Source organism: Eulemur rufifrons, chromosome 5, assembly GCF_041146395.1.
Source record: "Eulemur rufifrons isolate Redbay chromosome 5, OSU_ERuf_1, whole genome shotgun sequence".
NCBI classification, from domain to species: Eukaryota; Metazoa; Chordata; class Mammalia; order Primates; family Lemuridae; genus Eulemur; species Eulemur rufifrons.
In genome coordinates, this window is record NC_090987.1 from 3,353,395 (window position 1) to 3,378,299 (window position 24,905).

Here is a 24,905-nt window from a genome sequence, read left to right on the forward strand (position 1 = left end):
GCACCTACTAAGCCTTTCCACCCTAGCAATGATCATCTCGGAATAAACCGCCCAAGTCCTGCAACATCATACCTTGTGCAGCTAGAAACGTCCTCCCTACTCCATCTGGAGAACAGGTCAACGTAAAGCTGGAACAGAAAGCTAGTGGAAATGTTTAAGGTACAAATGCTTACTAAAATTAAGAACTCAGAATCATGAGCATGGTTGACAGTGACATTTATAAACGATCTTATTTTAGAAAACTTGGGTAAAAGTCCCGTGTGATTTTTGGCTGGCACCATGGCGACCCCTGGCAGCTGTGACTGCTGGGTGACCACGCGAGCTGGGCCAACCGTCCAGGAGAAGGACAGATACGTGTGCGGAGAGAAGGGAGCTGCTGCCGCCCCAGCACGGCAGCCTCGTGGGACGTGGAGGTCTCCAGCATCCATTGGGGCGAGCAGAGAAATGTACGACAGCTACCCGCATTAGGCTGTGGTTAAGTCGGGACTTGAGGAATTCAAAATTGGAGGCTGAAGGAGAAATGAAATGAAATGCAGGGGTGGTTGCCAGAACAGAACTTCTCAAGATGTCGACAGAGGCACAAATGTGATCTTCTCAGATGTGGCCAAAATCCCCAGTTAAGGAGTGTGGGCAGAGATCCTGGTCAGAAGTACCTAGAGAAGAAACAGCCTTCAAAAGAGAATAAAAATTACCCTCAAGCCGTTTTATGTGAAAGTCCTTGCAGGCTACCGCGTGACTTCTTAACCCATTTTGTAGCCCTTTCTTTATCCCACTTCCTCTTTCCAAGTACAAAATTCTGAATGACAAAACAAACAAAAAAATCATTTTCATTTTCTTCCCTTTAAATACTTCCGAATTCCCTAAAATCTGTGATTTTAAGGACTTACAGGAATTCGAGCTACCAACTCCAGAATTTCTCCACTATATTTTTATCAACTACTCCATTGACTGTTAGTTCACAAGGCAGGGACCTGGACAACCTTTCCTGAGGATATCTATAATCCAATTAAATAGTGTTCCAACTACAGTGTCTCCAAACTTACTAGAATAGCGATGCTGCAAGAACCAAGTTGAACAGCCACTTTCCAGAGACTCTCATAATTAGAAGAAGGGCAGAGGGGTTAGGAGCTAGCATTAGCTATCAGTAGACACCCAAGGGGATTCACGGGCTATTTTTGTGCTCTAACTACTTACAGAAAACAAAGCAGAGTTCACATTTTCTAGCTCACATTCCCAGCCCAATACATGAGTCTCTTTCTCGCTGAACAGTAACAAAACACAATGACCCTGGCTGAGGGCAGATCCCAAGATCTTATACACAGATCCTTATGAAGAGAGAATTTAAAAAGTTATAATTTTAAAGTTTCTGCAATTTCCTGCCTGTTAAGGGATGGGAGCTTGACTTTGTTTTTGCGGCCGAGACTATCTTTCTTCTGGGAAACCACCCCTTGGGGAACGACCGTCTTCTGGGAAGGTGATATTATGTGGCTTTGGCTCCAAGGAGCTAAACTCGTCTGCATAATAATGTCAAAGCTGTAATTATTGTGGTCAGGTTACATTTTTGCACATTGTGATTCTTTAGAGTAATTTTTTAGAATTATTTTCTCACCCAAATATGGATTTGGACCACAGTGTGCCAATATTTTAAGGCTTATTTTTGTGGGGTTGATGCACAGCCCCTCACAGGCAGTCCCCAGAAAGGATCCCCAGACTGTAGGAAGCCTTCGCAGGCCTGGCCTCCTCTGCACTTCTCTGCACTGGAGGAGAGACCATTGAAAAAGAGAAAGAGAAAGAAGGGAAGAAAGTAAGGTAAGGTCAGGTAAGGGAAAAAAAGGGAAGGAATCAACTGGGCTTGGGGCAGTGCAACTTGTACTGGATTCCTGATGTTTTGCGTGTTGTGTTACTTACAACAGAATACTCCGGACTTTGGGAAGTATACCGATGCTGGGCCATGCACTTTAATATTTTGGGGGATCATAGGGTGGATTATTCCAATTCATTCCCATGAATACATTTTTCTTCCAAAATAAGTGGATGCATCCACTGGGCATTGCTCTGGGAAGGGGTCACCAGCCCATGGCAACTGTGTCCCCCTGAGGCAGCGGAGTGGAGAGCCCGAAGCGGAAGAGTGTGAGGGAGCTGTCTGTCAACTCCACTCCTTACTCACTTCTTTAACGACTTGCACGTAACTCAGTCCCAACATAAGCAAAAGCAAACACATCAGGCTCTTTCATACCCACCCCCAACCTATTTATCCCCCGGAGTTTTCTCTCCATGAACGCCACCACCATCCACCTGCTTGCACATGCCAGTAACTTCAAAACCATCCACGACTCCTTGCTTTAATCGTGGCTTCCAGATCCCATTAATCAGGGTACCCGTTTCTGGCCATGAGGGAGTAAAGACAGCCTACAATTTCCTTCCTTCTGCAAGCAACTATAAAAAAGGATAAAATATAGAAAACAACTATTTGGATATAAGGCAAAACAAGACTGTGATTCCTGAGAAAAGGGAAACAAGCAAGGTGAGCTCTACCCTCGCCTGGCCTGTCTGCCTGGAGGCGAGTCCTGGGCTGCAGTTCAGGAAGGGAGCACCCCAACGTCAGGCAACTTCACAGGGCTGAGGATACAGAGATCAGAGACTGCTGGAACCTGTGAGGCAGAGTTCCCAAGAGAAGGGGCTACACAGAAAAAGTACTCCAGAAATCTGCACAGGAGCCCACCACTCAATCTTTTTAAACATAAATCTGTATAAATATAAAGTGGAAATCCATAAGTCCAGACAAGAACACTTCTGAAGAAAGAATAATTGTGAGGAGCTCTACTATGAATGATTTCTCATTTTACATCTCTTTAAAATATATGATCTAAAGCAAAAATAAAAATGTATTGTGAGATTTATAACATGTAGAAGTAAAATGTGTGACAATCATAGGATAAAGAATGGGAAGATACAAACAGAAATATATACTGTTGTAAGGTTGTCACTCTATATATGAAGACAGACTGTGATAAATTAAAAATGTGTATTGCCAAACCCTAGAGCAAACACTGAAACAATAAACTAAATATGATAATATAAGCAATGAAAATAAAACAAAGAGGTATAGCTGTAATAGTGGAGATAAAGTAAGATCCTAAAAATTAATCCAAAACAAGGGAGGAAAAGAGGAAGAAAGTAAATAGGAACAGTCGAGGCAAATGGTTAGATGGTAGATTTAAATCAAACCATACTATTTAATATTAATAACAATTAAATAATTAAAAGTAAATTATCTAAACACTTCAAGTAAAAGGCAGAACTTGTTGGATTGGACAAAAAAATAAAGTAAGATCCAACTATGTGTTGTCTATAAGAAACTCACTGAAATATAAAGATATAGATAGGTTAAAAGTAAAAGATGAAAAAAGAATATATCCAGAAAACAACATTCAAAAGAAATCTGGAGTGGCTATATCAATATCAAAGGATGCTTCAGAACAATAAATAGCACCAGGGATACAGGGTGGCATTTTATGATGAGTCAATCTTCAAGAAGACCTAACAATCTTGAATATAAATGTACTTAATAAGAGACCTTCAAAATATATGAAGCAAAAACCAATAGAACAAAAGGGAGAAATAAAAAAGTCTATAGTTAGAGATTTTGGCACTACTCTCTGAATAATTTATACAACAAATAAATAGAAAAATCAGTAAAGATATAGAAGACTTGAACACAGTATTAATCAAATTGATATCATTGATATTTTTAGAATGTTTCACTCAGCAATAGCAAGAGCACATATTTTTCCTAAGTGCACATAAAACACTCCCTAGGACAGATCATATACTAGGCTGTAAGTCTTCATAAATTTAAAATAAATAACCACAGTGGAATAAAACTAGAAAGGAAGCAATCATAAAAAGATATATGGAAAATCCACAAATATTCTGAAATTAATAAGCTTCTAAATAGAAATTGGAAAGTATTTTAATCTGAATGAAAATGAAAATACAGCATGTCAAAATTGTGAGATACAGCTAAAGCAGTAATTTAAGGAACATTTATAGCATTTTATGTGTGTATTAGCAAAAAAGGGCTAATGATGTCAGTCATCTAAGCTTCTACCATATCCAGTTAATGCTAAATCCTGTCGGTTCTACTTCCTAAATAATTCTTAATCAGTTTCCTTCTCTCCATTATGCTGCCACAGTCTCCTAATGGACCCCCCTGTCTTCTGACCTCCAATCCCAATCTTTAGTTCTTTTTTGTTCAGTGGCATCTCTCACCGTTCCTTCCTCCTTGCACTCCAACTTTCTGACCTTCTTTAATTCCTTAAAGCTATCATGCTCTCCTCTGAGTCTTCTGACACACATTTTCCTCTGCCTGGACCACTCTTTTATTTCCAATTCACGTTGCTAATTCCCATGCATGGAAATAGCTTAAATTTCTCTTTTTTCTGGAAGTCTTAATCCTACTATATACTTCCATAACAGCTCGTTGTACTTCCTTTGTGGCAGCAGTTATCATGTCAACATGACTGGTTTAACTGTCTTATCTTCTCTACTGGATTGGGGAGCAGGGACTGGGTTTTGTATACTTGGTTATATATCTCATCCCTGGCAGTTTCTGGCACTTAGTGGGAGCTTAACAAATATTTAACAAATGCATGAAAGCCTACTTAAATGGAAATACGACCCCTAAGTTTGTTATAAGGTCAGGATTTCTGGATCACAGTTTGCTGTCCACATTGGTCATCTCTCAGCATCCAAATGTTCTTCTCTCTTAGTAACAGCCTTGAATTCTGTTTAGGGAACCATGTGGTTCCTGAGAAGCTTATACTTACCCTGGCTCCAGCAGTAATTTAAATATTCACCATTGAGAAAACTGATCTGCTTTTGTGGCTTCAATTACTTAAAACTTCAATTTCTCAATTAAATGTGTTATTGGGATTCCCTGTAAGGCTACAAAGCCCTCTCATTTAACCATCTTCCTATCATGAAAGGTACTGAGGTGAAGTTGTCTGGCATGTGTCTGTTATGCTTCTCTGGTAGGATTATTTTAATTTTTAGCTTCACGTGTTCAAAAGGATCTGGGGGGATTACCTAGTGCCCTAGAAAGAACACAAGCCAGAATGCAGCAACATGTCTGAATGAAACATGCCTAAAGCCACAAAGTTTTCAAAACAGATGAGGTAAGAATAAAAAGGAAAACCAAAGAGGATTTAATCTAAATTTAAACACTATCACTTCTGTGATATTTCTGCATATATCAAACAAAAAGAAATAACTATCTGGCTTAAAGAGAAAATACTCTGCCTTGCTCCATCTATTTTAAAAATAATTGTATGAATTGTCTTTTTCCTTATTATATAAATAATTCATGTCCATTATGGACAATGTGGACATTAAAAAGTATATAAAAGAAATGGGTCATCAAAATAATGCACAGAATAACTACTGGTAATGTCTTGATGCATTTCTTTTCATAAGTTTCTGTACATGTACCCACAGATGTATATTTTCTTTTTCAAAATTCAAATTTTTTTTGTATATTACTTTTTTCTACTTTCTTCTACATCATAACCCCCAAAAAGTGATTTATATAACTTTCCATTTTGTGGACATGCTATAACTTTAAACAACTATTTTCCTATGGTTGAACACAGATTATTCCCAATTTTTTACTATTATAAATTACTCTGTGTGGGCATCTCTGCTTGAATTACAGATGAACTCCTCTTGTGTTCTGGATCATTTCTTGCTTTCTTGAGGACATTATACCTGCAGTTAGGCACTTTCTCTCCTGCTCTATCATGTTTCCCTCTCTGGCAAATTCTTCCCACCAGCACACATGCATTCTCTAACAGCTTCCATCTTAAACTGACAAGAGCCCTCCTCTCACCTTGCATTCCTCTCCAGCTCCATCCAAGGCTTCCTTGGCAACTAAGCCTATGGAAAGATCAAATCTTGGTTACAGTCCTCCCTTCCTTCCCTAGTATTCACTCGCACCCACTCTGGCCAGGTACCTTCCCTGCTCCTCAATTGAAACTGCTTTCTCCAAGGTTACCGTCTACCACTGCTGGTCAAGTCCGTGTCTCTGTCCTCTCCTATCTGGCCTATTGGCCACATTGGGTTGAGCACATCCTCCTTCTAGAAACAGTCTCATCTCCCGGCTTCCTTAACCCCACCCTTACTGGTTTGCCTCATACCTCCATATCCTTTGCTGGCTCTTCTCCCCCAGCTTGTCCAAAAAATGTTGGGAGTACCTTAGGGTTTGTTCCTAGGCCTCTTCTTTTCTATTCTTGCTCTGAGTAATCTTATTCTCTCCCATGCTTTAACTACCAATGACATACTGATGACTCCAAACCTATTTTCCAGGCCATACCTTCTGGATTCACATACCTCACTGCCTGACAGCTACTCTCCCTGGATGTTTACTAAGCCTCTCAAACCTAATGTTGCTAAAACAAAAATCTCATTTTTCCTCATATCCCCCAAACACCTCTGTCCTTCCCCTGGTCTTCCACATTTCTAGTCACTACCACTATTAGTTGCGTGGACTCAAGCTTGATTGCTTTCTTTTCCTCATCCTTCCTGTCTAACCCAGCAACAAATTCATGTCTCTATCTCCATAATATTTCTTGATTCTTTCACATTTCTCCATCTCCAGTGCCTCTTTCCTTATCTAAGCCATCACTGCATCTTTCTTGCATTACATCACCGGCCTCCTATCTGCCCCTTGCATCCTGTCTTGTGGATATGTGATCCATTCTCTGCACAGCACTCAGAGTAGCCCGTGCTGATTGCTCACTGCATCCAGCCTTGACACGACGCCTACAGGACCTGGTTTCTGCCTGCCTTTTAGATCTCATCTTTTACAACAATCCTGTGGGCTCCCAATGCTCCAGCCACTTGGGCCTTCTTGCTCTTCCTCTAGCACTCCAAGCTTTCTCACCCTGTAGCCTTGCATTTGGTGTTGTGTGTTCCTCTGTCTGGAACACTCTGCCTCCAGTCTTCACATGGCTGCTTCCTTCTCACCATTCAGGACCCAGCTCAAAAGTCACTTCAATTTGAAGGTGGACTCTAGAGTCCAGAGAGACTTGCACACATGCAAATCACATGCAAAACAAAGAAAAATGCCAACTAGAAACAATCCAAAGTCCTCCAACAGTAGAAGAGATAAATTATGGTAGATTCATACAATGGGATAGCATATCCAAAGGTAAATGAATAAACTATTAATACAACTAGGGCATCAACATGGTTGAACCTCAAAACATAATGTTGAATGAAAGAAAAAAGTCACAGAATACATATGATATCTAGTCAATTTATATGGTATTTAGATATATCGAATAGGTGTATATGCGTAAGTGGTAAAATTACAAAGATAAGAGAATGACTAAGAAAATTTTCAAGAGAGCAGTTACTCTCGAAGGGAATGACATCAGGAAGGGACCCTCAGAAAGCTTCTGAAGTTCTGGTGTTTCTGTCTCTTAACCTGGGTGGTAGCAGAAGGTCTTTGTTTTACAACTACATTCTTTAAATAGTACGTATTACTGTATGAACTCTTTTGAATCCATCATACTCTTCACAATAAAAAGGTTTTTGTTTTTTTAAAAAAACAAAGATGGGACTATAAAGCAACATAATGATTTTTTTTCTCCTGATTACTATGAGTGTAAACCGTGTATAGTTCTCGTATTTCGATTCCCTCAGGGTCAAGTGAAAGAAGTGTTGGGGAAGATCTCTTTCTAACATTCAGCAACTCAGTAATAGCAGGAAAGTTTGAAGGAATCTTGAGGGGACATCTGGTCTGTCTCCAAAATTTCTAGCAGAAATACTGGTTAATTAAAACCAGCTCAGGCAAAAGTGAAACAATTTGATTTGGAAATCCCACCCTGCCCTTTCCCCAGGAAGAAATTATACAGCCTTGTTATATAATCAACTTTTAATGTCTAAAAATTCTTCCTTTCAGTCTATACAGATTCACCATGATTTGGGACCTCTTGTGAAACAACATGACAATACATTCAAGGTTGGCAAAGTTTGGGGGACTAAATCTAAATGGAGCTGCCACACGGTTCCCACCATATAATGTAACTCTATGTCCTTCCTTGGATACAACAGAGCACAGATGCTACACGTAGGGTGTATGTGTGCGTGTACACACGTGTGTGGACAGATGAGCAGCAAGGAATGCTGGTTAATGCTCTCCTTGGCCAAATAAAATCTTCGTCAAGTTGATAATACAAATGCAATATTCAGTGATCTCTGAAAGTAGAACCTGCCTGTTGTGTGTTAATGTTCCTATATGGCAGGGAAACTCAAAACCATGTTTCAATATAAATATTTTCTGATAATGTAGAATAAAAATTCTGTGTCTCATAGCCCCAGAATTGAACTGTACTTGAAATCAGGTTAACTAGAGCTAAATTTAATCACTGTGTGACCCGATTGGGTGTATGCAACCTGGGGTATCGAATATCCTACTTTACGTTGCTTTTATTCTCAGTTTCATCTAGTTATTTCCTTAGGGACCACAGAGCAATAGTAGGCAGCAAAGTAATGAAATGTGGTAAATCTGGTTAAAGAGAAACATGACTAAAAATACTTTCCTTTGTTTCATCTCATCAGCCTCATACTTAGTGTGGCTTACTTTGGTTTATAAAGTACTCAAACTGTTCTTACGAGAAAAAAGGCTGAATTTATTGCTCTGGGAAACAGAGAGCTTGTTCAATCTTCTAACATATAAAAGTTCTTTGTTTTATAGATATGCCGTAAAAATCTAGGACATAATCATTAGCTGCCATTTACACTGGGTGCCATAGCAAGTTGTCCAAGTTTCCTGGGGGTCTCTGAGACGGTGGATCACATGGGCTGCATGTTTCAGGAGGGCTCTGCCCATCTCCTGCCTTGCCCACCTGCCTACCAACTGCTCGGCCTGGGGGAACTGGAAGGTTGGCAGGGAAATATGGTACCACCCAACAGACTTGGGGGTCCTTGGTCGTGATCTCTGAGGATCAGGCCTTTCTGCTGATAACTTAGAGAAGTTTACACTTTTTTCTTAGAAAGTTCTCAGTACTGTAAGTTGGGAAGATGTCTGGGAACTGGCCCAAACCAATTAAGGGCGATTCTCAAGGGAAACAGGATAAGGGGGAGGAACTCCCTTCCTACACAACTAGCTTCTTGAGGGGCTTTTTCAAATAAATAAGCTCCATGCACTGCCCCCAAACCCTCATTCACCACCAAGTGAGAAATGCTCCTAATGGGAGCAAGTGTACACAGGAATGTGAAGGGCAGGAGGGATTGGGAACTAATCTGAAGAAAGGTTTTTCAAAGAGTTGTACATATGTGGACACTACTGACACCCATGAAAATTACCACGCAAACATGTCTTCTGCATCCTTCCTTTAGAGCACACATTTTTAAACACTCCTTGAACATAGTGACCCACCGTGGCTTCGGAGAGAGAATGCTGCACTAAGTGTTGGAAGGTCTGAGTCTGCTCTGCATGTCACTGGCCAGCTGAACTAGTTGCAGGCAGGTCACTTACAGACAAGGATTTTTTTTTTTTTTTAGAGGTTGATATGTTTATTAAAGAACTCACATACATGGGTGAGAAAATCATTAATGTACCAATAAATAAAAGGGCAGAAAACCAATAAATTACAAAAGATGAAATTCAACTGGTATGGAAAAAAACACAACCTCTCTAATAGTTAAATGAATTTACCACTAACTATGCCAAGTTTTTTAATGTTCTGCTCAAGTCACTGGACTCTTAATTCTTATTTTAACTTTTATTCATTTAACTATTAGACAAGGATTTTTCCTGAGCCTACTGGCTGTGGCAATGCCACGTGGCCCCTCCCTCCCAGGATGGGCTCTAGGGCCCAGCAGGGCCCAGACAGATGTAAAAGGGCAATTTCAAATCAAAAAGTCCCATGAAAGGATGGGGTTTAGGGGTCAGTCAGGCTTCTTGGAGGAACTAGTGTCTATGAGAAACACAGACAGGAGTTTTCTAGGGAGAGAAGACTTGGCATGGTGTCATCTATGTTGTGTAAGATAACAGATCAGTGTTTCCCACGGAGTGGCAGACATGGTGAAAATACAGATCTCCCCAGACTTTCTGGGGAATCTGCTCCAGGTGGTAAAGCTTCAGAGCTTTGTTCTCCTCTCACACAAAGAGAGGGTGAGAGTGAGCCCCATCTAATTTGCACATATTCTCATGTTTCTCATATTAACCTTCTCAGCTGCTTACCTAGCAATTTTGCTTGCGACCCCTACTTGCCCTTGTTTCTACACTGTACTGTTGGATTAGTTATCTATTGCCATGTAACAAATTAACCCCAACACTCAGTGGCTTAAAATGGCCATGAATACTTACCTCTTGCAGTTTCTGTGGGTCAGGAATTTGAGAGTGGCTTGGGTGTGCGGAGAAATAACACAGGCCACGAACAGCAGAGGGCAAGACTCATTGGGAGCCATCTTGGAAGCCCCCAATAGTGCCCCTAAGACACTGAGCAAGTTCCACTTCCTATCATTCTCCCCTTCCCATGTGCAATATTGACTATAGCTGTGAATTGTTTCCCTGTCTATTCTCAAACAATGGATATTTTAGGTGACTATCTCTTGCTTCTCTGGGTCATTTATTTTTGGAGGTGGGGGGCATTTCCCACCTCTCTCCTTAAAGTTTATAAGATATACCAGGTCCTGGCTATTTCTTAATAGCTCTTCCCATTGCACAGTATAGTGACTTACATTTGCTTTTCAAGTTAATAATTGTTTTCTGATGTGCTCTGTACTTTATAGTCAATCCTGAAAAATATAAAATAATATAACAATACCTTAGATTCATGTTGGTCACAAATAGCTCCATCATGGAACCTTCTTCTCCCTTCTTTTCCTCAGGCCTATCTCTCAGCGTCCTTGTTATGTGGATAAGTACTGCATTAAACTAAACTGAAAACAGAGAGTATACACTATTTTTTTTCAGAACTCACATGAGTTGATTTTTCAAAAAAGAGAATCAGAAAGTAAATAGAAGTCATATAAGTCATTTAAATCATATAAGACAACTGTAGACAGGTGTACGTACGATTACAGCTCAATTCACTTTCTTTTCATTAACCATTTCTAATTAAAATTTCTCTAATGGCCTCATATGATTAGATCATTAAATTTCATGCTATTGCAGGTCATATGAAGGCTTATCATCTATTAATAGTTCTAGTAAACTGGGTATATTGTAAGTTGGGTATATTGGTTGGCAACCACATTTTCTGAGAATTCTGCTTATTTCTAGAACTTTTTAATTCACTCAGAAGTTTAAAACTTGAAATACTATCTCAAGGAAGCATTTCAAAGTCTTACCAGTTATGCAAAGTGATTTCTTCCTTTAAAGGAGAAGTTTCTTCTTATTAAATAGAATTATATAGGCAATGGATCTAGAAGACAAATCATTTGTTTCACTTTCTATATTTCCAAAAAAGGAAATACATTTCACTGGAATCATGCTAGATCTCTCCCCTGCAAAGCAGCTGTCCAAAAAACCCAGAACTTATCAATAACAAACAGAGGATCCCCCCAGTCCAGGGAGAAAAGACATGAGCTCACTGAAGCGAGGAGGCCCCTGCTCCTCAGCTACAGTCAAGAGGCCCCATGCTTGCCAGGTCTCCCTTCCATTTTTCACCCTTTTTCTCCCCTTTTAAATAGACCATTTGTTGGCTGGCCAGAACTTGATTTTCTCTAGAGGGAAAGCATTGGAGGTTAATTAAACTCTGGATTATGGGTTAAGCATGGTAGCTCACACCTGTACTCCTAGCACTTTGGTAGGCTGAGGCAGGAGGATTGCTTGAGGCCAGGAGTTTGAGACCAGCCTGAGCAAGAGAGAGACCCCGTCTCTACAAAAAAATAGAAAAAATTAGCCAGGTCTGGTGGCTCATGCCTAATAGTCCCAGCTACTCAGGAGGCTGAGGCAGGAGGATCGTTTGAGCCCAGGAGTTTGAGGTTGCAGTGAGCTATGATGATGCCACTGTACTTTAGCTCAGGCGACAGAGAGAGACCCTGTCTCAATCAATCAATTAATCAATCAATCAGCAAGCTCTGGTTTATGAGAACTCTTATTTTTTGCCATTCTCACCAGAGGAGGAGAAAGAGCAGACATGAAGTTACAAAATCTATAGCGTGGCTCAAAATTACATCTTTAGAACTGCCCTGTAGGCCCCCACATTCGAGGATGGATTGTTATTTCTCTTGGTTCAGGAGAGGCTAACTTTTTTTGTGAGTATCATCCTTCTAGGAGGGCAGAAGGCCTAGCTGTCTAAAAGTAAAAACCAGGAGCCTGGAAACCTGGGTCCCAGCCTTAGCATTGTCACTTAATTAGTTGTATGACTTTGTGCAAATCTTATAAATTCTCTCAACATCAGATTTCTCATCTCATAAATGAAAATAATAATCTCATGGTATTATCAGGAGCATCAAATGGAAAATGGTGCTGAAGGTACCTTTTTAATTATAAAATATAGTACATATTATTATATGTATTTTTTTCAGGATTTGGTATAAATTAACAACACTTATCAAAAAGCTTTTCTTTTGTGAACATGAAAAGCAACTTTAAAAATTTAAAAATCTTCACAGAAAGACAAATATTGCATTTTCACACTCATATATGGGACCTAAAAAAAACTGATCTCATGGAGGTAGTGAATAGAATGGTGGCGACTAGAGGTTGGTAGGGGTGGTGGGAATGGATAATACTGTGAAATAGAAGGAAAAAGTTCTAGTGTTCAATAGTGCAATAGGGCAACTATAGTTAATAATTTATTATATTTCAAAATAGCTAGAAGTTTTCAAATATTCCCAACATAAAGCAATGATAAATATTTCAGGTGAATCATGTCCCAATTACCCTGATTTGATCATTATATGTTATATGATTGTATCAAAATATAACATGTACTCCATGAATATGTACAATTATTATGTATCAATAAATTAAAAAAATAAATTTTAAATCTTTTGTATAATAGAAATAAAAAAATATTCAGGACCTAGACCAGTGCCTGAAAATTATATTAATATAAACTCTATTTCCTAACTACAAATTATCATTAAAAAAATTCCTACAGGTAGTGCATTTCCCTCCACTTATATTTTTTTGTTTTTCAAAGTAGAAAGAATTCTAGTACATCTCAGTTGTAGTAAGCTCATTAATTTGCCACTATGATGAAACACTACTGGCTAAAGCAGTAGCATTGTATTTTAAAAAAACAAATAAATAAAGGATTCACCTATTAAGGTTTTATAATTATTCTTAGTTTTTTCCTTGGCACATCTCTGATCCTATGGCTCTAGCATGCGCCATACCCCGGATTAGCTCTCTGAAAGAGTCTCCAGATGATCTCACGCCCTGACCTGGGATGACCTTCCAGCTTTATCTGCAGTCATTCTGGTCCCCACATGAGGCCCACGCTAACCACACCACAGTCGGTGTCCACTGTTCCCTAAATATGTGTACAACTCTGGCCTTTGCTCATTTTATTTCTCCTCTTTGGAATGCCTTTCTTCCCTTTCCTCCTGCGCTCCAAACGTGTTCATCCCTCACGGTCCCTCGGCCACTCAATGCCAGTCAGTTAAGGAGACTGAAAAAAATGCATCCAGAGATGTGAGATTATAGAGGCCACAAGAGAATAGTGTTTCCAGAAGGGGATAATCAAAGAACAACATCGTTTAGGGGAAGAGGACAAGGATTTAGAAAAGTCCACAGATGACTCTTCTCAAAAGAGCGTCTATACTCAGGATTTCCAACCCCCTCCCCATCCTCTCTTATTTCTACTTCAGTGGGGCTTTTTCCTCCTCACGCTGCAGAAATTGCTCACCAGGGTCAATGACCTCCATGCTGAGAAACCCAGTGGTCAATTCCCAGTCCTCCTCTTACTCCAAAACCTGCTCCTTTTCATCTTGGTTGATAACTCCATCCTTTCAAGTGACAAGCCATGAACCTCGGAGTCATCCTAGACACCACTGTTTCTCTCAAGTCCCTAAGCCAGTGTGCTCTCCCCCTCAGAATAGATCCAGAATCACCACTTCTCATCCCCTCCACTGCTGCCACAGTGGTACCACCCATCATTGTCACCTTTTGCCTGGACTCATAGTCAGTGTCCCTGTTTCTTCTCTCACACCCCCACGCCCCAGTAGATTTACAACACAGCAGCTGGAAGGAAACCTGTCAGACCACGCTGCTCCTTTGCTCCCCACCCCATTTCAGTCAGGGTAAAGTCAATGCCCTTCACGTGGTCCCAAGGCCCAGTGTGATCAGGTCTCAGCTCCACCTCCCTCCTTTCTGCTCCTCCTACTGAGCCAGTCTGGGCTCCTGGCATTTCTTGAACATGTAGGCTGTTCCCTATGCCTAGAAAGCTTCAGTAGCCACGTGACCAACTCCCTTATCTCCTTCAAGTCTCTGCCCAATCCTAACCATCTCCCTTACCTTGTGCTATTTTTTTTTTCCATTGTACCTGTGACTTTCTAATGCACTACATAATTTATTCACTTGTTCACCAATCATCTATTTCTCCCTGTTAGAATGTAAGGTCAGTGTTCACTGATATATCGCAAGTATCTACAATAGTGCTTAGCAAATACTAAATATCTACTGAATGAAAGAATTAAGGACTCTTGAGAATAAAAGTTCTATGAAGTGCTAAGGACCTAAGCTAGTTTACATGGGTCCAGCAGCAAATGCATGTGAAGAAATAGAACCACAGAGAAAAAGGAATTTATCTGAGCCTTTCCATTCCTAGCTACAGCCGCTAAGACATACGAAAAATACATCTATTTGAAATACCTTTATTATTTTGTTATTTAAAATAAGACACTATGTAGGATACAACAACATGAACATTTTAGGCATCAATACATAAGGACCATTACATACATAAATATTTATAAGCATTGGCCATTCTTAAGTATTAACAAATATTCAATATATTGGCAGTTCTGGCACAACACGAGATCATATGCAATTTGAAAAAAGACAGCAAAAACTAGTTAGTAGACTGAAGTCAAATAAAAGCTAATCATTCACAAGCCCATATGTTTTACTTTTTTGCCATAGTAGGAAACAAATAAAATAAAACATGTATAACACTGTTAGAATGTATAATAAAAATATAAATAAATACATATATAGTAAATCAATACAGTAAAACTTAATATATGAGTACATGAGAAGCATTTTTATATTGCTATAAATATGATTTTTGGCTTTAATTTTGGCATATTTCCACAGGTTTTTTTAATGCAATCACTAATTGTTTAAGCTTCTGGATCTAGGCAAACACAAAATCATTTACTTACAGTTTTAAAACTGTAATGGTTCTAAAACTAATGTACAATTGGAATGTGAAGAATGATTTTTTTTTTTTTGGTCCACATTGCATATAAACCACCAAAAACTAAGAAGTAAAATTTAGTTTTCCCTAATTATATTTGGAATTATCTTGGCTTTCAAACACTGCAATCTTTAAAATGAACCAAAATATTCATGATTTCTCTGGTGAATCTGAGCACAGAAATTTAGTCTAGAATCTACTCTCTGAACATGGAATATTAAATCAACAATCTGCCTACATATCTAAATTAAATCACATATAGAAGACATACATATATGCATGTATTTTTAAAACTTTCATTATGATAAATATTGTAAGATAAAAATAAACTTACTTTACACATGAAAATAGGCTGTATTAACACAGCAGGTTTTGTCATGTAGGTTAACATTTATCTAAATGAAATACTATACTATAAATTCTAAATTTTATAAACTAATGGAGTACAGGAGGGGCTATCTAGATTATTTACATAAAGAACTAGCAGATATTACACACTACTTCAGCAGTGGATTTATCTTTTTAATTATTTTGCTTAGTGTAATAATAAACTAAGTCTTCACTACCTAAGGCATAATGACTGGAAATAGCAGGAAGGCGGCCTGGGAATGCATAGAGCAGCGGAGAAGGCTGGTTTTAGGAATGACTACATGCTGTGGATGACTGTGTGACCAAACACACATATTTATTAACCTTACTTTCATAAACAAATATTTTCACCACAGCCTCACAAACAAAATGGCATGCTACTCTTTACAGCAGTCTACTAGTTATATACAATACCAGATTTAGAATGAGAAAGGTACGCTAGAAATGTGTTTTAAACCAAAAGTATGTCCTTATGAAAATGGCAAAATTACTGGGAAATACAGATAATTCTGGAAAAGAGAAATGCTTACACTAAAGGCATATAGAAAATTAATCAACTAAACACAATTTCAGGAGCGAGAGTTATATTTACAGTTTTGAAGGAGACTTTATTTTTACTTTTAATTGCAATGGTTCAGTGAAGTGGTAGAAACAGTAAATCACATTTAAAAAAATCAAAGTTCAACTTATACTTGGATCTCTACTGATTGTTTTTATATAATGATTGTTTCAATGGAATATTTAATGAAGACATTTTCTTTTAAATATATTATAGCAATTATATTTTACAAATTAAACATCTAAAATGTTTGAAAGCCAAAATAATGTTCATTAGGTGAGAAGACCTATTTCTATTTCTCTTTTTTTCAAATATTAGCAAATTTACTTGTAATGTGGACCAGGTCATTCTGGACATGTACTTCAATACATATATGTCCCTAAGCCTGTGCCAGGAACCCACTACGGATTTGCTAGAAACTAGACCATCAACCCTTGGGCTCAGGTCATGGCAGTCTCATCCATTTCAGTAGTGGACACAGTGCTTACCCACTGCTTGGCACACACGGTAGATGCCAATGAGTATTACTGAAGGTAGAAATCTCTACTCCAATAAAAGCTCTAGTTCTGCTGTGAAATAAGTTATTTGTTTGTTTATTCAGGGGTTCCTACCAGTTTTCATGTAAAAACAAAACTGAAATTTAGGGAGCCATCAGATATATAGTAGACTCCCCCAAATGTAATATATACACACATTATTTTTTTCTTATAAAATACTATTCCTTGTGTTAGAGATATATACTTTAGTGTTTATGATTGAAATTTTATAATATCTTGACTTTGCTTTAAAGTATTACAGCAAAAAATGTGAATAACAGATGCAACAGTGGCAAAATATTAATTACTGGTAGATCTGGGTGATAGGTATTTAGAGGTTCTTCATATTATCTGTACTTTGAGATTTGAAAATTCTGATAATAAAAATGAATTGAAATAAATTTCAATAAAAATAGTAAGCACAAAACATTTTAAACTATCAAAACTACTATATAAGATCATAGGTATTTTGCAAAGATCTGCACAAGACTACTTACATGACATTGTTACAACAGTGAAATGCTGTCAATCAATAGAGGACTAGTTAAATGCAGTACACCCATATACAACAAAATGCTCTGCAAACATTAAAAGGAAATTGTTGAGTGAAAAACAGAGGCTCCACAGCAGAAAGTGGAGCCTGATTCCACACTCATAGGAGTGAGTGTGAGACACATCGGGAAGAGTGTTCATCCAATGTTCAGAATGGTCATTTCTGCAAAGACGAATTGCAGATAATTTTCTTGAAACTGCTCTGTATTACTCAAACTTTTTACAGGAGTATATATTAATTTTATATTGGGGAGAAAGTATTTTCTATAATGATTCCTATGATTTTTCTCATGTTATTCTTTCTAGCTGATAGAATGATTTCTTAATTTTAAAAATTGTGTCAGGTCTTAAGTAATTCAATGTGGGAAAGTGCTATACTTCTAAAACAATATGAAATCTAGGATAGATTTCATTTATTTCTAAAAATGCAAATAACATTTTTAAGGCATTTACATTTTTTCCTCAACCATCTACTTAGTGCATTAAAATGTAAGATGTCAAAAACTACATAAAACACAACAATCTATATAGGAATACACTTAAACACCTTTTGGTTAATTAAAATCAGGCTGAAAATTCTATTAGTTGTAGGAAAAAAATAGCATTTGGAAGAGAAAAGAAAATGTTTTCTAGTTAGTTCTTAAAGAATTTGAATTGAAAGTACTCCAATAGTTCTATGCAAAAAAGTATTTGTGGATATTTTAGCAATATGTTTGTTCTTAGAAAAGAACAGATGGCAGAATGGAATAAAATGTAATTTCCAGATGCATCATTTTATAAATTCAGTGCCATGGACTCAGAATTAAAGCTCAAGTTTAAACTTAGCCAGCACTGTAGCACTTCTAGAGTAAAATTTAACTTAATGATTAACTTTTGAAACATTATTTAAGGTTTATTACTTTGGGTGAGAGTCTCAAAATGTAGGTACCTAGGAGCTGTCTGAATATTCTATCCTTAGGCAGTCTGCTATTGCTGTATACTCTTCCTAGCCCTGTGACCCTGCCCCTCACCTCCCCAGTTTTCTTAATTAGTATGTTTCTAGATGATCTTGGGCAAATCATTTAAATCTCTACTTAGGGGGTTTAAAAGTCTAGCATACAATGAATATCCCCAGATTTAAAAAAATTGTTTTTTTTTTACCTGGTTCCTAGAAGAACTGGATTGCCCATTATGGACAGTATTGGGATGATACTTCTTTGAAGTTTTTGAAGACTCCAGACATGACTTCCTTTTAGACTTGTGGGCTGTTCTGTTTACCATCAACCTGGGATCACTTACATCAATTTCTTTAGCTTGATTTGCTGATTGCTGCTGTAGCACTTGGGGATATTCTGTTTCTGCATCTGATTCAAAAATGTGTGGTTTTCTTTCCAGTTTTAGTGACTCATGGCCCTTCCCTACAATTTGTGCTATACATTTGCATGTTAAATCTTCTTTTCCATTCACTTGGAAGTCAACAGTACTTTTTATCACCCCTAAATTATTTGTTATATGAAATACTGCACTATTATTAGATAGTTGTTTACTTTTATTTAAACTCACAGTTGATTTTCCATTAGAAGAGGGAAATTTTGTCATATCTTCACAGGATTCAGCATTTTTTTCTTGCAAAAGTATGGAACTCTTCTGATTTAAGTTTTTAGCATACATTTGAATGTTACTATTAGATCTTTTTTTTACAACTGGAACTAAATTCAGTTTGTCATCCTGGATCATACTAGTTTTAAGTGAAAATGATTTAGATTCCATAACAACATGCTGTTTTCTTTTCAGGTTGCCAAGTGCTGAGGTATTTTTGTTCATCTGTAATAATCTATTTTTGAAAACTGGTATGAATTTAGGGGTGATGTTATTTTGGGAGCTAAGATTTGTATGTTGAACTTGAGTACTTTCTCTGTTAGGCTTTAATGCTTCCAAATGTACTTGTGGTACCTGGTTAGACAGGGATTTCTTTCTGCCCTGAACAGACTCTGGCTGGAGAGACAGAGCTGACAAAATGCCTGGCTTTGGCTGGCTCACTGAAAGCTCCCCCTTGTGGTCTGCTGCTACTGAACATGGTAGAAGACTTTGAGCCAAAGTAGGTTTTATGGAAGCGGCTTGAGTCAGAGATGCCCTGAACATTCTTTTAGTGGTCAAATTGGGTGGCTTGACTTTGTTTTCCTGAAAGGATAGATATTAAGAAATGTTAAAAATGAAATAATGTCCTTAGTGGAAAAGAAATAAAATATACAATATCCTCCAAATGAAAATATAAAGTGACACTATCATATATAGAATAGGTAAAGAAAAACAAAATAAAAATGGGCCTTTTGGAGGAAATCTCTACATTTCTTATGGTTTGCATCCTTCTTTAGATACCATCCTTTCAAGATAATATTTTAAGATTAAGGTATACTCTACAGTCATATAAATCAACTATAAAAACTGCACACACAGGTACCCACTATCCTCCAAACATGCTCATGCTGCTGTCCTGCTCAGATGAGTGTCCCCCTATTCTTTCCCTCTTCTCTGATCAAGTTGTGTCTAAGTCCTCAAAGTCCCACCTCCTCTGAATCCTCCACCAATCAAAGTAGCATAGTGTGACTATTTATCTCTCAACTCTCCAAGTATCTGCTATTAGTTAAATACCATTTGTCACAAAAAATAACAGAAGACGAGCACTTGTATCTTTTAGTGCACATGTTCCATCTCCCTAAGTTGATACTAGACTCCTGGAGGTAAGAACCATGACTTATTTATTCTTACATTCTTCCAACTTACTCACAAATACTTGGTGAAAGACATTAAATTAATGGAGGAGGGGGCTGCACCTACACTAGGCCTTCAGGAACGAGTGGGGTTTCGACTACAGGGCAGGGGCTGTCTGTGTCTTAATCATGTTTATTTTTTCGTTGCCTACCACAGTGCTTGGTACCTGTAATTCAGCAAGTATTCATCAAACAAACTTGTCAGAAAATAGAGAGCCAAGTGTTTATAGTCTTTTTTAAAAAAATATATAATATTTACCATTTTAATCATTTTAAGTGAACAATTCAGTGGTTTTAAGTACATTCACTGCTGAACTTGTGTTATATAACCATCATCACTATCTATTTCCAAAACTTTTTCTTCATTCCAAACAGAAACTCTGTACTCCGTAAATAACAATTCCCTGTTTTCCCTTCCTTCCAGCCCCTAGTAACCTCTATTCTACTTTCTATGTCTATGAACTTGCCCATTCTAGGTACCTCATATAAGTGGAAACATAAAATGTTTGTCTTTCTGTATCTGGCTTATTTCACTAAGCATAAATGTTTTCAAGGTTCATCCATATTGTAGCATGTATCAGAATTTCATTCCTTTTTATGACTGAATATTCTACTGTATATATATGCCACATTTTGTTTCTTTTCATCTGTTGATGGAAAGTATTAACAGTCTTTTAAAATACTTATCTATTGAATCCTAATGTCTGGAAAAGAGTGATATGTGGCAATATTCTTACCCTACCACATCAAAAACATAGATTCAAAGTTTGACAAATTTCTTTAAACTGCTAGGAATAATATATAAACCAAAACAATTGATTTTTCTCTCTCCTACTGAAGGTTCAATTGTTGAATGGAGTTGAGAAGAGAATGGAGAGTTCTGGGAGATCAGAGTTATAAACAGGCGCAGGAAAAGTAAGAGACTGATCCAGTTATCTATTAGGCATAACAAATCACATCAAAATTTAGCTCCTTAAAAGCAGTAATCATTATGTTATCATCTTTCATTATTCTTGGGGTTGGCTTGGCTTAGCTTTGGGTGTTTCATGTTGTGTGGTTAGATGACTCTGGGGACAGAGTCACCTTGGAGTCACTTCCTCATTCACCTGTGATGGTTGATGCTAGCTGTTGGCTGCAATACCTACAGGTAGTCTCTTCACCTGCCAGGGATCCTTCACAGATGGCAGTGGGATTCCAAGAACAAACGTCCCCAGAGAGACCTGGTGGAAGCTGTTTCTAATGACATAGCCTCAGAGTCATGTAGCATCACCTTGCCACAGGGCTGTCCAGACTTGAACAGAGACCCACACCTCAGTGGGAGGAGGGTTGTCTCTGGCCAGAAGAGCACGTGGGGTAGGCGATCTTGTGGCCACTTTGGAAAATGCAGCAGATGTCACAGGGCAGTCTGTCTCTAGCCAGAACCACGTGCTCTCTCACTACCTGCAAGCCTCCAGTGTTGACAGCACCAGTGGCCCACAGAAGGGCTGGTGCACTTTGCAAAGGAGCTGCATACAAATCTGATTTAGAGAAGCTAGAGGAGGAGATACGGCAGGAGCTGAAGGAACTACGGCCAACTCCTGGTCCATACCGACTGTGTGTGCCAGCAGCTCCCAGTGAGTGTGCATGGCAATGGCAGCCTCACACAGACTGGAGCATCAGCAGGGCTCTTACTTCAGCTCCACTTTCCCCATCATGTGCCACCCTAAGCCAGAACTATGTGGAGAAGGGAGTTCATGGAAACGTATTTCTAGAATACGTAAGTTGACGTAATAGAAAGTTGCCATAGAGAACAATACTCCTCCCACCTTGACTATTCTTAGGAAAAGTGGGAAGTCCCCAAGAAAATATTGGGCTAGGTTTGAGGGTGATGCTGAAAATAGGTGAATGGGGCTCATTTTTTGTCTAAAGATTTCTCAAATTGGAGGTTTACCATGCCACTGGGACAAGATGATACTTGTCTTAGTTTGTTTGGGCTGCTATAACAAAATACCATAAACTTGGTAACTTATAAACAACAGAAATTTACTTCTAACGGTTCTGGAGGCTGAAAAATATAAGGTCCAGGCAGATCTTTCTTGGGCTTCTTTTATAAGAGCACTAATCCAATTTATGAGCATTCTACCTCCTAATACTTAATCACCTCCCAAAGGCCCCATCTTCTAATAGCATCATCTTGGGGGTTAGGATGTCAACACTTGAATTTTGGAGTAATGCAAACATTCAGACCAGAGCACACCCTTCTCTAATTGCCTATATTTTTTCAGGGAGTAACAGAAGAAGACCTAGCCAGTTTTCATGACCCTAAAAGAAGAAATACAAGGCCAACGGAGGAGTAATTGCTGGCTCATTGCCCTTGACATTGCTTGGCTGAGTGAAAAAGCATGCATCAGGAAGGGGTTTGTATTGTTTGCTGGGGCTACTATAACAAAGTGCCAGAAGCTGGGTGGCTTAAGCAACAGAAATGAGTTATCTCACAGTTTGAGAGACTAGAAGTCTGAAATCAAGGTGTTGGCAGGGTTGGTTCCTTCAAAAGGCTATGAATAAAGGATCTGTTCTAGGCCTCTCTCCTTGGCTTATAGACGGACATCTTCACATGCCACAGCATTCTCATTCTATGTGTGTCTGTGTCCAAATTGTCCCTTTCTATAAGAACACCAGTCCTATTGGATTAGGGGCCTGCCCTACTCCAGTATGACCTCATTTTACTGCACGAACCCTATTCACATTCTGAAGTATTGGGGTTAGGACTTCAACATATGGATTTGGGGAGACAGACTTCAACTCATAACAGAGTTTGATACATACCTCTGGAGAGAGTGAAGAGGGAATGTGGCTATTTTTCTGAATACCCTCTGTACAGGGAGCTGGGGTAAAGCTAAAAGTGTTTAATAAAACCTCATACACCACCTTGTGAAGATACCATGTAAGCAGAGACCACCACCAACAGATCAACCCTGGTCATGAAGTGAAGGCCTTCCCCACCCTATCACCCCCCGGCCCCATGATTCTGCAATGAATAGGGAGGACTGGTGTGCAACTTCCACTTCACCTTCCTCCTAGTGCTCCTGCCTGGACTAGAGCCTAGAAATCTAAAATTAACATTTTGTCCTTTGTAGCTAGGGTTCCAATGTGATTTAGAACCAGCCAATCAGACGCACTCATAATGTACTTGAAAGGAGGAAGTAAGGTCAAGCCATACTTCTCTTATTTTGCTGAAAAGTTTATGAATTCCTTTGATTCTCAGTTGCAGAATTAGCAGAAGCTCAAGTATAGGTGCCCAGAGCAGAGCATAGGGCAGCCATTCTCTTGCTACAGAGAACACTAGGCACATGTACCAATGCACTTCGCCACACACCACTGCCCTCACTCTATGCAAGCTTTCCCTGCACAGAGATGCTATCATGAGAACGGTTCTTAAATTTGATTGAAATTCTACTTCAAAGAAATGTTTTGTCAAAAGTGACTGAGTTACCTTGAAGTATCCAGACTGAATTATTTTCCATTTGATGAAAAAGGGCATAAGAACTAAGTTGAGGCCGGGCGCGGTGGCTCACGCCTGTAATCCTAGCACTCTGGGAGGCCGAGGCGGGTGGATCGCTCAAGGTCAGGAGTTCGAGACCAGCCTGAGCGAGACCCCGTCTCTACTAAAAAATAGAAAGACATTATATGGACAACTAAAAATCTATATAAAAAAAAAAAAATTAGCCGGGCATAGTGGCGCATGCCTGTAGTCCCAGCTACTTGGGAGGCTGAGGCAGTAGGATCGCTTAAGCCGAGGAGTCTGAGGTTGCTGTGAGCTAAGCTGACGCCACGGCACTCACTCTAGCCTGGGCAACAAAGTGAGACTCTGTCTCAACAACAACAAAAAAAAAAAAAAAAAAAAAAAAAAAAGAACTAAGTTGAAATCAATTTTAGGAAAGCAAAGAACACCCATTTTTTGGACCCTTGGGTTCTATTAACTGTAGTAACATTTAAGCAACATATCTGCTACTTGAGATACCAAAAGAAAAACTCAGATTCATATAAGAATAAATTACTTGTATTCTGACATAAAACTTTTCTGGAATATGTGTTTTGTGTCTGAAATATGTTTATATTCACACCCTGTTTCTTCTTCATCTGTCTCTCAGAAATACATATCTGGTGAAAATAATTTCTAGGAGTTTGTTTTGCCCTCTAGCCTGTCAATATATTATTTACTCATTCTTTCAATTTTTAAAATACAACGAATAGCCCAAAGGGAGGAACCTCTAGGTTTATATTCAAAATTTATAAAAATACCAAGGAGGCCTACGTAAACAGCAGATGAGATCATAAATAATTCACAGAACTTAAATATACTTAAATGGTCAACAAACCAAAGCTTTGTGAAGTCATAAGCCAATTAAAAATATTCTTCATTATATCATTTTTCTGCTAGGTGTCACTGGCTAACCTAACTTGGGTGACTTTTAATTTCTATAATTTACATACAATTTATGTAACTTTATACATTAACATAAAATTATAGAGGATAACCAAAAGCATTAACCTATATTTAGATATAAATAGATATCTCATGGAGGTTTAGTATTAAAGTAATAATCAAATATAATTACTCAAGAAATTAAGCAAATGACTGATCAAATGTGTTTTATCTATTAAAATCTGGTTTGGTGCATTGAACCACCTCAGTGTATTTCTTGCTTAAAGTTGAACCAGAATTTAATGAAGCTTATAGATATAACCAGAGGTTTACAAGAAATATGGAGTTTAG

At 38.4% G+C, this 24,905-nt stretch overlaps 1 protein-coding gene across 1 annotated transcript in view; it reads right to left on the reverse strand.

Annotated features, from left to right (window-relative positions):
• Positions 1-594: 594 nt before the first annotated feature.
• Positions 595-24,905, reverse strand: part of C5H18orf63 (chromosome 5 C18orf63 homolog) — a 50,828-nt gene continuing 26,517 nt past the window's right edge. The window contains exons 11-12 of the mRNA XM_069468613.1: positions 18,540-19,559; positions 595-669 (exon numbers count right to left, since the gene is read on the reverse strand). Coding sequence (XP_069324714.1) covers positions 595-669; positions 18,540-19,559 — 1,095 coding nt within the window. The remainder of the gene's footprint in view (positions 670-18,539; positions 19,560-24,905) is intronic.